At 48.3% G+C, this 15,819-nt stretch overlaps 7 protein-coding genes across 7 annotated transcripts; 4 read left to right on the plus strand and 3 right to left on the minus strand.

Moving 5' to 3' along the window:
* Positions 1 to 23: 23 nt before the first annotated feature.
* Positions 24 to 1,711, plus strand: FSST1_003259 (rRNA-processing protein PWP1; the record flags this gene model as incomplete). Its single annotated transcript, XM_083229325.1, has 2 exons — positions 24 to 280; positions 343 to 1,711. The coding sequence occupies 2 exons, from the start codon at positions 24 to 26 to the stop codon at positions 1,709 to 1,711; spliced, it is 1,626 nt and encodes a 541-aa protein (XP_083086689.1).
* A 3,107-nt stretch (positions 1,712 to 4,818) lies between these two features.
* Positions 4,819 to 5,751, plus strand: FSST1_003260 (uncharacterized protein; the record flags this gene model as incomplete). The annotated part of the gene is made up of 1 exon (XM_083229326.1): positions 4,819 to 5,751. The coding sequence occupies one exon, from the start codon at positions 4,819 to 4,821 to the stop codon at positions 5,749 to 5,751; it is 933 nt and encodes a 310-aa protein (XP_083086690.1).
* A 1,551-nt stretch (positions 5,752 to 7,302) lies between these two features.
* Positions 7,303 to 8,158, plus strand: FSST1_003261 (isoprenoid synthase domain-containing protein; the record flags this gene model as incomplete). The annotated part of the gene is made up of 2 exons (XM_083229327.1): positions 7,303 to 7,971; positions 8,042 to 8,158. The coding sequence occupies 2 exons, from the start codon at positions 7,303 to 7,305 to the stop codon at positions 8,156 to 8,158; spliced, it is 786 nt and encodes a 261-aa protein (XP_083086691.1).
* A 203-nt stretch (positions 8,159 to 8,361) lies between these two features.
* FSST1_003262 (chitin deacetylase family protein) lies at positions 8,362 to 9,171 on the minus strand (the record flags this gene model as incomplete). Its single annotated transcript, XM_083229328.1, has 1 exon — positions 8,362 to 9,171. One exon carries the CDS (start codon positions 9,169 to 9,171, stop codon positions 8,362 to 8,364), a length of 810 nt encoding a protein of 269 aa, XP_083086692.1.
* Positions 9,172 to 10,632: 1,461 nt separating this feature from the next.
* Positions 10,633 to 11,327, plus strand: FSST1_003263 (uncharacterized protein; the record flags this gene model as incomplete). The annotated part of the gene is made up of 2 exons (XM_083229329.1): positions 10,633 to 11,207; positions 11,264 to 11,327. 2 exons carry the CDS (start codon positions 10,633 to 10,635, stop codon positions 11,325 to 11,327), a joined length of 639 nt encoding a protein of 212 aa, XP_083086693.1.
* A 533-nt stretch (positions 11,328 to 11,860) lies between these two features.
* FSST1_003264 (Cys/Met metabolism PLP-dependent enzyme-domain-containing protein) lies at positions 11,861 to 13,300 on the minus strand (the record flags this gene model as incomplete). The annotated part of the gene is made up of 2 exons (XM_083229330.1): positions 11,861 to 12,898; positions 13,064 to 13,300. The coding sequence occupies 2 exons, from the start codon at positions 13,298 to 13,300 to the stop codon at positions 11,861 to 11,863; spliced, it is 1,275 nt and encodes a 424-aa protein (XP_083086694.1).
* An 853-nt stretch (positions 13,301 to 14,153) lies between these two features.
* FSST1_003265 (uncharacterized protein) lies at positions 14,154 to 15,174 on the minus strand (the record flags this gene model as incomplete). Its single annotated transcript, XM_083229331.1, has 4 exons — positions 14,154 to 14,549; positions 14,627 to 14,767; positions 14,827 to 14,855; positions 15,000 to 15,174. The coding sequence occupies 4 exons, from the start codon at positions 15,172 to 15,174 to the stop codon at positions 14,154 to 14,156; spliced, it is 741 nt and encodes a 246-aa protein (XP_083086695.1).
* Positions 15,175 to 15,819: the final 645 nt, after the last annotated feature.

Genomic DNA, 15,819 nt, shown 5'->3' on the forward strand with positions numbered 1-15,819 from the left:
TTTAAGATACCCAGACATTCACCATGTCTTCAATGATTACAGCTGCGCAATGGGTCCCTAGGGGCTTCGCTGCGCCTTTCCCTCAGAAATACACCCTCGATGAGGCCGAGTTTGAGCGGATAGCTGAGCTCGCCAAGCTCCAACTCGACGACGCCCAAGAGGATCTTGAGGAAGCTGAGGAGGCAGCCAAGGCTGGCGCAAAGGCAGACAAGACTGAAGACAAGGAGGACGACTCTGAAATGAAGATTGACGATGACGACAAGCCTGCTGACAAGAATGAGTATGCGACTTCCGGACAGTTCTTCGCAAACCTTGTCCAAAAAAACTAACAGGATCGCACAGGATTAATCTTGACGACGACGACCTGAAGGAGTATGACTTGAAAAACTATGACAATGACGACGACGAAGACGCTCCTGGGCAGGGAGAAGGTATGGGCATGTTTGGAAACATCAAGTCGCTGGCGTACTACGAGTCAAACAAGGACGACCCTTACATCACAATCGATGCGGACAAAGAACAGGAGGAGGAAGACCGCGAAGAGCTCCAAGTTCTTGCGACAGACAACCTGATTTTGTCTGCCAAGGTTGAGGATGAGATGGCGCACCTCGAGATTTACGTTTACGAAGATTCGGCCGACAATCTATACGTGCACCACGATATCATGCTGCCCGCCATTCCTCTCTGCGTTGAGTGGATCGACATGCCCGTTAACAAGGCTGGTGTGGAGAAGGATGCGGCAGGCAACTTTGTCGCTGTCGGCACGCTGGATCCCGATATCGAGGTTTGGGACTTGGATACCATCGACTGCATGTACCCCAACGCGATCCTCGGTCAAGGAGGTAACGAGGAGGAAAAGAAGATGAAAAAGAAGAAGAAGAAGTCAAAGAAGTCCAACGACGAGTACCACGTCGACGCTGTTCTGTCATTGGCTGCGAACCGCAAGCATCGCAACCTTCTGGCCTCTGCCTCGGCTGACAAGACTGTCAAGCTGTGGGATCTCAACACAACAAAGTGCGCCAAGTCGTACACTTACCATACCGACAAGGTGTGCTCTCTGGCGTGGCACGCGAACGAGCCTACAGTCCTCTTGAGTGGTTCCTACGACCGAACTGTGGTGGCGGCCGATATGCGTGCGCCTGACGCAAAGGCTCCCCGATGGGGAGTTGAGAGCGACGTCGAGAATGTGCGGTGGGATCCTCATGACCCCAACTTCTTCTTCGTCTCAACAGAAAACGGTGTTATCCACTACCACGACGTCCGCAATGCGCCGTCCGACCCTACAGGCACCAAGGCCGTCTGGACCCTACAGGCTCACGATGAGTCTGTGTCTTCGTTCGACATCAACACTGTGGTTCCTGGTTACATGGTGACCGGTTCGACCGACAAGACGGTCAAGTTGTGGAACATTCAGCCCACAGGACCCTCAGTAGTGGTTTCGCGCAACCTCGACGTCGGAAAGGTCTTCTCAACCACGTTTGCGCCCGACCCGGAGGTCGCCTTCCGTCTTGCTGTGGCCGGAAGCAAGGGAACTATGCACGTGTGGGACACCAGCACCAACGCGTCGGTGCGCAAGGCCTTTGCGCAGCGGGTTCCTGAGCAGAGCGGGAAGGGCGAGGACCGTCTCGTTGGCGTCAACAATGACGAATCCAGCGATGAGGATGATGATGAGGATGACAACGAGGACGATGACTCCATGGATGAAGACTAAATCATCCGTTGTTGATGGGATGGCAATACATTCAAGACGAGAATCGGACAAACCAAACCAAGGAAACCTGTTTGAGGCTGAATGAGACATGGGTCCCGTTAGACAATGGCGCGGCGATCCCCAGTGAGCATTGACAATGGTAGACAAGGGCGAAAACAGCCAGTGTCTTGCCCGCCCTGAAGGACGGTTCTGAAAAGCAGACTGCTGCATGAATGAAAGCATACTGGCGCACGAAAAACTGTTCCACAACGGAACAGTTGGTGAGGAGATACTGTCATGTTTGAGTATATTATCTATTAGATAGACGATGTTTTTCTATGAAAGAAAAGTTGGATTTGGTTCTTCTAAGACGCCCATTAGTTTTCTATTGGTGAATAAACGATGAGCAGATGAACGATATAGCCACCTATATCAAGGCTGATATTAAGGGTCCATTTGGTGGTCTGAGATGCCTCACGGACAAAGCACTAAGGGAGTCAGCTTTTGGTCTAGGAACAGATCTGCAGTAGGCACGTCACTATTACTCGAAATAGGGCGGTGGCACCAGGATATGTATGTACAAGTATCTGTCTCAGACTGCCATAGCGAAAAGCGAGTTTGGACAATTAATTTGCTGTAGAAATGAGACTTCTGTGCGCAGGCTCCCCAAGGCTCCATCCCATCAGCGAGAAAAAAGCTGTGACCATGTCCCTTCGTTAATCGAAAGCGGAGGATCGACCGGTCCACGCGACGTAATGCAACAGTGAACAGGCCAGGGTAGTTCTTTGAGCAGTAGCATCACCCCTGGAAGCCTGGGTCGGACCTGAATTTGACAAGCGACGAGTGAGAAGCGAGAACTCTACCATCCATGGATCACATTTGCAGTCGAGGGCCCGCTTGCGCAAGCATTAGGAACCTGAAACAGGGGGAGACCGGCAATGGCGTTGAAGCCAATTATGAAGGGTTCTCTCTATTGTGTACAGAGAGGCTTGTAAGTTTGAGAGAACGCCAACTACCTACAGATACTAACTGAACTGTTGAATCGTTTAATATGGTTGTGCCTGATGTTTCCGAGGGGCGCTCTGTTAATACTTTGTGCGAGTCAACCACTTCTTTTGTTTTTGGCTTAATCAAGATGGTCTAATGACAGTACTACTAACCCAACGTAGTAGCAGCTAATAACCGGTCGCTTTTGAGTGTCCAAGATGCTGTAACGGTAGTGGTGAGAGCAGCTCAGTTGTGCGTTGGTCATGCACAACAACTCATCTTATCGTTAACCTTTGACTTACGGATGCATCTTCTGCATCCGGTCAGCTGAGGCCAAAGTTCGTGTCAATTTGTCAAAGAATAATAGGGCGTTCAATTGAGTGCTTGCATGCATCCATGTCCTGACCTTTCTCGTCTCTTCTAGTGATCGGTGTAACCCGATGAATAGAAATTTTCAAGGTCCGTTCGTCACCCAGTTCATCAAGCCAGTGCCAATGAACAGTGTTAGTGACAGTGGGTTTTTTTCCACTCATAGTAGCGCGCGGGTCAATAAAAGGTTGATGAATGTGTGAGTGGATGTCTAGAATGGAGGGTGATGATGGAAGGTGAATGGTCGAGCAGACGGAGGGAAGCTCCATTTGGATTCGGGTGTTGGTTAGCATGTGCTCGGAAACAAAGGCCTCAACAGAATGAGAGTCGTCACATTGGATTGGGTCCAAGCAAAAGCAAGGAAGAAACAAAGCAATCGTCACATTAGTGTGTGCCCACAATACGTATGTAAGTAGTCAAGCTGTAACAAGCTGAAATAGCAAAAGAAAGAAAGTGTATCGTGTGTGGCCATGAACGTGTCATGCGGTTGTGCATCGTTTTTGACTGTGATCAAGACATATGCAATGTGATACCAGAGAAGGCACTCAGTTGACAGGAGCCACGAATCTTACCATTCTTAATAACTATCAATATCAATCAGCTGGTTCCTTTGGCGCTCAACGCGGACTTTTCTTCTCTGCATGGACAAAAGAGGAAGAAAAACCTTGGCTAGTTTATAATACAAGGGGGCCATGGCGAGCGAGCATATTCACGCGATTGGTTACCCACATAGACACGACGCCAGGATCTTTGCTTCAGAGCCTTTTTAGCCAGGGGCGTCGGCCAATCAACAGTCACTGGCAAGGACAGGGACTACTGCTAAACAGCCACCAAAGGTGTGATGGTGCCCGGGCCGTTGTAACTCGGCCTGAAAGTTTAGTGGCCTCCAGTACCTAAACTACCACCTAAAATTTGCTAGGGCGAGCTACAGTGCACTGCACTGCAGGGGAGTCGGGCCATCAGGCAGTTGGTCCCGCCTGCCGTATCTAGAAGCAGGCGCTGGGGGGTCCCATATTTGTTTCCTGCCCCCATCTTCATCCCCACGGTGCTCTCCTTCAAGATTCGTCCATATCTCTTGCTTTCTCTCCTTTGACCTTTACACGTCGAGAAAAACCAAGGCCTGTATCTTCAATTCTTCGAAAGTTTCACGATTGCCACTCTCTTGGTCGTGTCTACTTCGCTTCGTCAGTGTGCATTGATTCTGCATCTGATAACTATTTCTCTCACATTTTCATACATTCATTCACTACTTTGTTCTGGTATCCCACCCTGTCGCAGGATCGATCCATAAGCCAAAGAAAACTATACGGATATCAAGCGATACAGCTATTTTCGACGTTGACCGTTCCTTTACAATCATCCACTCGTTCACTGCAAAGCCGGTCAACGTAAATCACACTCTCTTTCTCGAAGAATCGACAGATCAAATCACGCCAGACGTACAATTTCTGCTCTAGAAGCCGGATCTTGGAAGCAAAAGAAAGGACTGGATTCCTTTGTCTCAGTACAGTACAACACACAAATTCAGAAACTATTGTACTGTTTCTTTTTCTCGCTCGCAAGCTTAGCTTTCGACTGGCCAAGTTCGCAGCAAAGTCTTGCCTCAAAAAGTAAATTAGTGTTGAGTCAGTGGCACAGCACTTTTTTGCCGTCTTATCACAAGGAATCTCAGTTGCAGCAACTCCTCATCACTGCTCACCCAAGTTTACTTATAAAACCACCAAGCCACCAAACAAACCTAGCCAAACAAGTGTTATATAAAAATTACAAAAATGTCACTCTCACGCGCTTTTACCACCAGAAAGGCCAAAGTCGCCGAGATGGGAGACTCGCCACCACCGCATCGCAGCAACTCGGCCCGCGATAGACACCATGGTCCTATCCTGCGACATAAGATTTCCGGTCCTATTCAGCTTGTTCATACAACCAACATGCTGTCTTATAACGCTCCCGATATCCCGTCGCCGCACGCTTCTCTCCGCACCAAGTCTTCGCTTCGATCTGTTGGTGAGGACTCCGAGGCTCCTTCAACTACCGAGTCAACTCCACCTACGAGCCCGGAAGTTTCTCCCATTGAAGACGGCCCAGGACCTGTGCCGAATCATTTATCGACTTACTTCTCGGTCTCAACCAAGCCGCACGTCATGCCACCTACTGTGCCAAAGGTCAATGAAGCTCCCGCGATTCCCCAGCGATCACCTTCCCACACCAAGCAGAACTCGTATGACAACATCGCTCGCCAACGATCCGTCTCGCAAAGGTCCAGAGATTCAGAGAACTCCGTCTCCACAAAGGCCAGCTACACCTTCTCTCGGTCGTCGTCAACTTCTACTAGAGCGTCATCGGCCTCGTACGTCTCTGCCGGTCACAACCAGAAGGCTCCCCCTGTGCCTGTGCCTGTGCCTGTGCCTGTCCCTGTCCCTGCAGTCCCAGCCGCCGCCCCAGCTCCTCCGCCATCCTTCCAGCAGCGAGCCCTCAAGGACTCTCATCCCTTTGGCCATGAACTAGCACAGGTCACCGAGCTCGCCGAGGAGTACAGCGCCAGGCCGCCAAGCAAGGAGGAGGAGGAAGACCAACGATACATCAAATCCAAGGGTCTCAACAAGTTCAGCGCCGATGACTATCTCAGCGATGTTCAGAACCTGCTCTTCGGCTTCTTTCCCGATGTGTCACCCGCCAAACCAACCACACCTCAATGGATTTAAAAGCGCACCCAATGCCGAGATATCGGCTTCTTTATTCAACAGTACATAATTGATAGACATTTTACGACCATGAACGGGAGTCCGCGGTAGGACAATGGCGGGCATGATTAAAAGGCACATACACATTCGTTGCTCTTTGGAGCAGCATTTATTCCCTCTTTGAGAAATCTTATTCTTAACACTCACGTCTGTCTTGGTTTGGATTGGTTTATTGGAGGAGAAAGGATACATGTCCAATGTTTAGGTAACCATTTATTTGGTTCGGATATTGGCGACTTGGCGTTTAACAGGGCCATGAAGGAAACAGGACTGGATCTGACATTGATGGATGTGCAGAGGATACCATTTTCTCCTTGATGGATGATTGATTGATTCTATTTTACGATTGTTGTATCTAGACTTACCATACTAGATCACATACACCAGCCTCCAACGGCATATTTTCTTGATTACAGCTTTCATCCCTTACATTTACCGGCATGATGATGGGTGTTATTTTTAAGTCGAGATGAAACTGCTGATCATGGATTGACACATTACTGCACCAATATGCATCTCCAGGCATGCGGTACAATGAAACGCTATGAAACTGCCCATCATTTCCAGCCCCATCCTGTCTAGCCTGCATTTTTCATGCTTTGCATGTATGAATTATTCCTGCCTTTGGACCCCTGGCGATTTAACCAGGACCGCTGCAGGATCGGAAACACACCACAATATAGATCAAACATTAACGAGCAAGACAGCAGGGATCAAATACAACAAGGCTTGATACTTGAAGTTTTAGGTTACGATTTTACGTATGTGTCTTTTTCTTTTTGCTTGTTTTTTAAACTCTGTCACATCTGTTGAGAATCCTTTTTGAGTTTCTAACGGTTGAGAGTGGCGTTTGGGTTTTTCCGTGACGCGTCTGGCTTCAAACTTTACATCTTGATCAAGGAGGTGGAAATTAAACTGCCGATGATATCTACCGATGTTGTGCATTTCCAATCGCGTGATTAAGATAAAGTAGGGTGGGTAATGTAAACTTAATTATGAGGTCGGCACACAAACCTATCATGGTAATGAGTGCTAAATTGATGGTTGACGAGACAGAAGGATAATAAGCAACTAAAAACATATCAAAGTCCAAGCCATGTTTCTATAATTATTTCTCCTGGAATTATTCTCGAACTTGGCAACGTTTCAGCCATACTTTAAATTTTGGTAGCAACTGGGCGTGCTATCCTGCTATGGTAATATCTGGAATGCTTGGCTTAACCTAGACCACTTTAATAAAACATTATTCCAGCCCTATCTTGCTCAATCTCGAACTATCGCGCCCAGAATATGACTAAAACACACTTTAATTCGATCTTTATGAAACAATCACCTCTCAGTCAAAGTGCGATAATCAATGCTCTTCGCGGTCAGACACTGCGGATTCCAAATCTCTACAATCTATTCCGCTCATGGCCTGAACAACACCCTAAACTAAACCGCCATCATGAGCACGTCAAACCACTTGTCGATCAAGCGGTCGATCACATGGCGCTAAAATACCCGCTCATCATGCGGCGTAAGAAAGACGATATTGCTAAGTTCGCCTGCTTATGGTATCCCCAGGCCCGTAAGCGGGAGATGGAGGCACTGGCACTCTACACGACGTGGCTGGTGTGCTGGGATGACGCTGTCGATGCCAACGAGGGCGATCTGGCGGGTGATTTTGCCCGTGCAGAACGCTGGAGACGGCAGACTTTGGGCGCGGTACATGAGGCTCTGGCCGTTGACGGAATGTGTGCACGTGGATCAGACGGTGATCCGATTAACGATGTTTTTCGGGATTTCGGCTCGCGGATCAGCGAGACGGCGTCGAGGGATCAGCGGCGGATCTTACAAGATGAGATACAGCTATTTACTGTTAGCTGCGCAGCTGAGCAGGAACTGCGCCTGGCTGATCATGTACCGGACTATGAGTCGTATATGAAGCTCAGGATCGGCACCGTCGGTGGCAAGATGCTTTGTAGTCTTGTCCCATATGCTACGCAGGAGAGACTACCACAAGCAGTTCTTTCGAGCCCAGAGATACATCAGCTATGGAAACAAGTATGTGTTCTGCTGAGTTTGTTGAATGATTTGTTATCGTTGAAGAAGGAGTTACAGACAGATTGTGTCATCAATGCTGTTGCTGCCATCATGGAGCCGGACATGACATTGGATATGGTGGTTGCTGAGTTGGAGGTAAGAATGAGAACGGCAGTCAATGAGTTTGACGATGCTGCAAGCAAATTGATCAACGATACGGAAGTAGAAGGAGAAGTGCGGCCTCTTGTTGAGAGATACGTCGAAGGATGTCGCTCCATCGTCACTGGTACTCTCGAGTTTACGTTTGTATACCCCTGGAAGATTTATATCAGGCGCCTACTGACTTTCTACAGGCTAACGTCACCAAGATACAACATATGGAAGCTCGTACAACAAGACGGCTCATTAAAAATCACTCTCTGATTCTATTTGGTAGACAGTATTTGCCAATTCTAGGATAATATCCAACCGACCTTAGGGAGTTCAACATCAACACACAGGGGACAAGGTATGATAAAAGTTCAGCCTCACGACTCTCACGGAGAACTATTGCTCCTGGGTTTGTGTTGTTACAGCTTTGATAAGATCTGTGATGGTAACAATCCTATATCCCTGCCGCTTGAGTTCGGGAAGAACTGTACGCAACATTGGCGCAGTCCATGATCTTCTGTCGTGACAGACGATGATGGCACCTGGATGAGCCATGCTCAATATATGCTTTGCGTTGGTATCGGGATATGGTATTTGAGGGTCGTGAGGGTAAACGCTTCCCAGAGTGATACGGAAGCCCTGATTTCCCAGTACATTGCGCATCCGCGTATTAAATATCCCGGATCCTGGACGGAAGTAGTTGTTGGGTAGGATCAGATCGTTGGCAGCGTACGCCTCGGTCAACATATCTTTGACGAGGTGAACTTCTTCGAGAAGCTTCTCATTGCTGAGTGACTTGGACGGCTCATCATGCATAGCGTGGTTGCCCAGCTCATGGCCTTTCTCGACCAGTTTGACAAGTGTACCCTTGCGCCCCTCAACCTGAGACCCTATGACAAAGAATGTAGCATGGGCTTCATTCTCCTCCAATATCTGCATGATCTCATCGGTGTGGGCGGACGGTGCATCGTCAATGGACAGGGCAATAATCTTTTGGTCGGTCGGAATCTCGAAGAGCACGTCGGGGTACTTCCTCCGAAGCCAGTCGATGAGGTATGTCGGAGGCTTGTAGATACAGTAGGCAGAGTAGAAAGGAAGTATCAGGAGGCCTACGAGGGCAACGAGGGCAATAAGTGTCGCCATTCGATTGCGCCTAACCCTACGCCGCAATTTGGTGGGCAGGCGGAAAAGGGAGAGTCGGACCATTGGGGGAGGGCATCTACTGCTAGGTAGTGCTCAGCTGCGGCCGCAAGTCCGATAAACGAGACTCTGAAGCCTGTGCATGCTCCCTCTGGAGTCAAGGTGAAAAGAGGAGGTTGGCGATGATGGCGATGGTGTTGTTGAGGATCGGATGAAGCAAGGGTAAGGGTAGGTACGAAAAGGGGATCACAGGTGGCGCCTCATACTCGGTTTGGACCCACCAAAACAGGCGCGCTTCTACTGCGTCTATCGTGACCACTCACAGAAGAACGGGAACTCGAGATCCCTGTTGTTAGCGCGGCTCAGAGAAACGCTACAAGGGTAGTGGATCCACCGTTAAGGCTCTAAAGGTGGACCCAGGGCTGAGAAGCAACACTGCCCAGTGGCACAGTCTCCGACCTAAAGCGCAGCAGACCAAATAATAGCATCGCATGACATTTTAAGCAGCACATTCAAGATTGGCGAGACCTTACAAGCGCTCAATCTTGTATTTGGTCCTAATTTGAGTAGTCGGACAAGCGCGGCCCACAAGGCTAGACATAGACGTCTAGACTTTGTGGCACTTGAGCCGCATCGGCATCGAGTCTCTAAGCGACTCTCGGTTTCCGGTCTCCGTTCTAACCTATGATTCTCAGTGGCTGCATAGGTTTTCTATGGCTGAACTAGTTGGCCGGATGTTTCATTCCCGTCGGGAGGCTTCTTTCTCATACGAACTACGTATGTGTTTTGAAACGTCAGTGGGTGTGACTTATATGATGACTGAACTTTGTCGGCTTGTAAACCTCAAACAGTCATGATGCGTGCGATGCGGTCATAGACAATGAGTAAACCATGGTAGTAGGAATTCTATCTTGTTATGAGTAGACTATGACACGAGTTGCCAAGAGTACTACTTGTTCAATACTATGTTCTCAATTGGAGTTCCCTCACGAGTCTGCCTCACTGGCGAGACCAAACGCTTTGAAACATCCATCAAAGATGATACCAAAACAAGACAAGAACCTGGGATAAAGTGCGAGAACTGACGTATTTTCCTGTCCCCTGTAGAGCCCTATGACTCTAGGCTGTTTGTAGGTAAGCTTGCTGACATCTCCAGGGGTTCTTTATAGGTGTTTTTGCATGGCCACCATCACCTACAGGGTCTGGTTCCCGAAGCGTGCTTACTTGTGATTGGTTCACAACTGCGGCCTCCCGGCGTGCCCGCGAATAGGAACCTTCAGCCACAACCGCAACTCTTGGATTTGGTAGAGGCATCCCATGATATAGCAGTTGATAATAGCCGTTATGAAAGAATAAATATATAAACAAGTCTGCATGAATAGATTTCTGAGGTATCAATTCATCTACTTAGTGTATTGTATTTTACTTTGTGTTGCATTCATCGTCATCATCATCATCACTACAGCACTTCTTATTACCACTTACACGCAAACAGCCAATCACAAAACGCCCTCTCAACCAACAACCATGAGTCGCCGACAGGACCACGACCAGAGGCAATACAGCCAGAACTACTACTCAGACAGCTCTAGGAACTGGAGTGAAGAAGCTGTTCGAGGCAGCTGGGACTCCAACTACCAAAGAACAACATCAGCCAACACATCTCCCAGAGACCAGTCCCAAGCTTGGAGCAGACCAAGTCCCCAGGCCTACGATAGAAGCCAGAACATGGTGAACCAATGGCTCGGTCAACAGCATCAGAACCAGTACGCCAATGATCCGTCCATGGCCGCTGATACTGTATCCAATTTCACTACTCCGACTACTTCACCTGCCTTTAGCGACTCTCCTACTTTTCCTTCTCGGACTCAGTATACACCGGCATATCAAACCCAAGCTGCAGGCAATGATTATCTGGCACCACCTTCAAGAACTTCTCTTCCGCATCGCCAGTATGACACCCACTACCACGGCGGCGCCGCTTCTTCCTCTCGAGGTTCTACATCATACAACCAATCAGTCGATTATCGACGTACAGAGTCTAGGTCTACCGATCAAGACCTCAGAGGTGTTGGATCCTTTGCTGACAACGATCGATCTCGGTGCGTTTAACAACATACATTACTAAGTACTTGTTGCAACTAACATATCTTTGCAGTCGAGAAGTCAAGTACAAACCACTTGGAAACTGGTTCGGTCTCTGGCTTCCTCCCACCGAGTGAAGCTAGCCATATCGAAACGCAAGATTCCACGATACTACTTCGATTCTACTCTAAGCAACAATTTTACACGAGTTTCTCTTGACGAAATCACCACCACCAGCGAACATTATGCATCTACTCTTCAACCAAAAGGCAACAAACCATTTTCTTCTTCTCTCTTTTCTTTTTCTTCCTCTGTTTCATTCTTCATCGCTTCCCCTTTCCCTTACGGATAGACGTTTCTGAGACGGGCGGGTATGAGTTTCGAGTTCTTCTTATGTTATCTCCTCAACTACACATGCACACTCCCTTGACACTGAGCTACATCTAAGCTCTGACAACAGCCCTTCACACTCTCACCACCATCATGTATTCTTAGAGTCACGGCATTTTACATTCGCTGTTTCTTTGGCTTGTGGCAGTTTCATCTCTTTTTTTCTTTTCATCTGGTGATTTCTTTATTTTCTTCTATGATTTTGTCTTGATTGATCTTCGTTTCTTTCTATCGCGATGAATGATTGTGTCGTCTAATATTTTCCCTTTTCGCTTCATTCTCAGATGTCTGATTTCTTTCTCAGAGCTTCCAGACCCTGAAGAAGATCTTGCTTCAAATCCTCGAGACCCTCGACACCAATGCTAACCCGTAGTAGTTTCTTATCGACCTTGGGATCCGTCATAGCACGCCACTCGATAAGACTCTCCACGCCTCCTAGACTGGTAGCATGGTGGAACAGCTCCAGCTTCGAGGGCAATCGCCTAGAGTGCTCTCCATCACGGAGATAAATCGAGAAGACTGGTCCGTAGCCGTTTGGCATTTGCTTTTGTAGCCAGCTGCCTTGAACAGATGCCTCAGGCTGCAGACTGGCATGCTGAACCCGCTCGACAAGGGCGCCGACTACAGATGAGGGATCACGCTGTTGCTCGACTAGCCAGGCTACGAGGGCAGTAGCCGTGGCGCTCTGACGTTGAACACGGATTTCCAAAGTTCGCAGTGAACGAATACCTAACCAGCCTTCTAGACTACCCATGACAGAACCGATGAGCATACGGTCGCTGAGAAGAGCAGCTTCCCAATTAGTATGCTTGCGGTTAACAGAAAGTGTACCACAGAGCATGTCAGAGTGGCCACCAAAGTATTTTGTGCCGCTGTGCATAACCACATCAACATCATACTGGAAAGGATCCTGCAGAGGAGGCGGTGCAAATGTCGCATCGACGGTCAAGTAAGCGCCAGCTTTCTTTGCCTTCTCTGCATACGCAGCCAGATCGCGGGCCTCGCCTGTTGGGTTGAGCGGTGTCTCGACGTGGACGATGTCGCCAGGCTCGAGGTCCTCGACGGCACAGTCAAGGGGTAGGACCTTGAGGCCTGTTAGACGAGACATGATGCTGATGACGCCGTGGCAACCGTGGTAGCCGTCTCCGATGGCAATGCGCTTGGGGTTCAAGTGAACCAGCATAGCGTGAAAGGCGGATAGACCAGAAGAGTAAGTTACAGTTGGAGCACCAATGATGGATGTCAAGACAGCTTCGAGGCGGGTAGTGTTTGGACCAGTTGCTCTGGAGTAGACATGAGAGTCGAGAGGGTTTTGAGGCTACATGTGTTAGTATAGAAGTCTATATGTCTTTGTAGATAGGCTATTCAGGTGCCGTGTCATGACATGTTGGAAGACTGAACTCATGATGGTGCCAAGGGTTTATGACAGCTCACAATCCAAGTATGATGTATCATGCCAGTTTAAGAAGAGATCCGCACTCACATCAGTGTTATCCCAGGACCTCAGCGCATCGGGATCGTCGCTGTACCTGAAAGTCGTGCTGACATGCATAGCCGGTGCCACTGCCCTGTGTGACTGGATACCATTATCGGCATGAACTGCGCGGGAAGACAGCGAAAGCCCGGCAAGTTTATCGTCAAGTCCGGCTTGAGTTCCGGCAGTACCGTCAGGGACAGAGGAGATGTCCTTGAGGTTAGTCGGAACTTCGTCAGATGCCATGATGTGAGATGTTTAAGTGGTGATGTTGAGTTGATAGACAGACAGAGGTGAGGGGCAATTTTGAATGCCGGATGAGCTAGTTGATATCTAACCGACTCAATATCAACTGCGAGACAACCAAACACGGACTTGTTAAAATGTTTATGAAGGACAAGCTGAGGTATAAATAAAAAAAGTTAAGCTGAGTTTCGTCTGATTAATGATATCGCCATTGGTACTTATCCTGCGCCCTACCAAGAACAGAGCGGGGCCTCCATTCCCATTTGGCAATGCATCACGCAATTTACGAGTGGATGATTTGTTCGACGTAACTCTTTAGTCCGTCATCGGCCTGTCTTGTAACACTTTATCGTTATCAAAATAGCCATGATCAATGAATTCCGTTTTACCATTCCGCCTCTGCTTGCTTATAAGCGCACGCGACCAGGCTCGAGGTGTGTTTGACCGATCATACTGTTTTTTTGAAATAGAAATATTCGATCAAGTAGACATTTGACGACTCACAAGGAATCTCAACAGACCCAAGAGATAATTTCATGGAAACACAAGTCTTCTCATTACTATTATGTAGTCAACATCTTGTCTTCTTTCGACAGACATGACTCTAGCACATGTTGATTCATTTCAAGCGTCTCAGCTCATTACCCAGTCCATAACCAGGCCTTCTCTGTATTATCCATCCAATACAGAGCCGATTCTATGGCCAAGTTGTACCCAGCATGTTAGTGTCGTAGCGAATGCGTTTCTAGCATTATCCCGGCCCCTGTAACCGATAACGCCGGTAATATAAAACGAAAACTCCAGGTATCTCTAATACAACGTAGAAGGGTAAAAACTAAATCTTTCATGCACTTCAATGCATCTCTTGACCTTCAGGTGAAACAGTGACCTTGGGCGGTACATTGTCCATAGGTGTAAGTTCTGAACCTTGGCCGCTCTGAGCTCTCTTGCGGCCATGCATGAGGAATCGGGAAACAGAGGGGTTGCTTGAGGGGTCTTTGTCGCGAGAGTCGGAGAATTTGGAGAAAAAGCCTCGCTTCTGGGGCTGTGGCTGTTGCGCCGGCTGTTGTTGATACTGGTACTTGTGGTCATCCAGTCCAACATCTTCAAAACGTTCCTCAGCTGTTGGGGGCTGCTCAAACGATCGCTCGACCGCAGATCTGGGCATACGGGGAAGGCGAGCAGAATCAAGACTTTGACGCGTAGGGAAGTCGTTGTTGTTGGCAATGGGAGATCGTGCAGTAATGTCCTGGTTACTGTGTTAGTCGCATGTTGGTCGAAAGCCAAGTAATGCGGATGCAGCGGCCAAGGGAGGAAATGGCATACGAATGAGCGACGGTAAGAGTCAAAAGATTCTCGTGAGATGGAGAAGTGTTCAATATCGCCAACGCTGCTCTTTGTATCTGTAGAGTTGCGAGTTGACAGGTACTTTCGTGGCCACTGGCCCTTCTCTTCAGTGGGGGATGGCTTTGCGACCGTTAGTTGTGGACTTTGACGCTTCACTAATTGGCTAAAAATGAACGTACAGGAAGATAGACGCCACTGTCATTGACAACTGTTGGACAAAGATAAGAATTAGCCAAATTCTAGAGGTCTTGTGACAAAATGCCGGATGCGCCGCTCCATGGATGGTTCCCCGCCATGAGAGCGGGAGGGAAGACCACGAGGGACGGCAAGCGACAAGGGTTCTGAGACATACCACTCATTTTGTATTCGCCATTGTCGCGACCTTGACTTCGAATACTCAAGACAGGTTTGGACTTTGAGCCAACAGTGTCGACTTTCTCGAAACCCGGGGCGGTATCAGGGCGTTGATTCTCATCTTGGACGACGACGCTACCGGGACGACGGGTGAAAGGATTGCGAATAGGCATGATGATAGATAGACAAGCGGTGGACGTTGCTTAGTGGTAATTGTGAGAAGATGATATCGTCGAAAAAAAAGATGGTTTCGGTATGGGAGACAGAGTGAAAGATGCAGAAACTGTATTGCTTGTATTTATCAGGTGGGGATACCTTGAAAGTATTTAAGGAAGGTAAAATCTGAGATCGAAGAAAGGAAGGAAGGAAGCAGATTTCGGGGGGGCAGGCGCGACGTTTAAGTTAATTGAGTTTTGGAGCCCGGGGAAGGCGGGAATGTTTGGAACCCAAGATGGTATGTCTAGGATTGGGTGAGATTGAGCAAGAGAATTGGGACTTGACTTTTCTGGTGGATCGATGGGGACAGGCACAGGAGAGTGAGACTTGGCGATTAACTCAGTATAGTAAGTTATTCGAGTGAGAATTAATTACAGTACATGTACAGTACAGGAGGATGTGATGTGGATAGACAAACCGAATACGTGTGTGCGTGGCACCACCGAGTCGGGTCAAATCCTTTACTGTTGAGATGGTGTGAAACAATCATTTCGAGTAAAGAAGACCGATATCTTTTTCATATCCCTCACCGTAATTGAGGGTATTTATTTTCACATTGACGAGAAACACTGCAATCACAGGAGACTCAAAAAAACAAAAAC

The sequence above is a fragment of the Fusarium sambucinum genome, chromosome I, assembly GCF_050947815.1.
Source record: "Fusarium sambucinum isolate potato_lamoka chromosome I, whole genome shotgun sequence".
Lineage (NCBI taxonomy): Eukaryota > Fungi > Ascomycota > Sordariomycetes > Hypocreales > Nectriaceae > Fusarium > Fusarium sambucinum.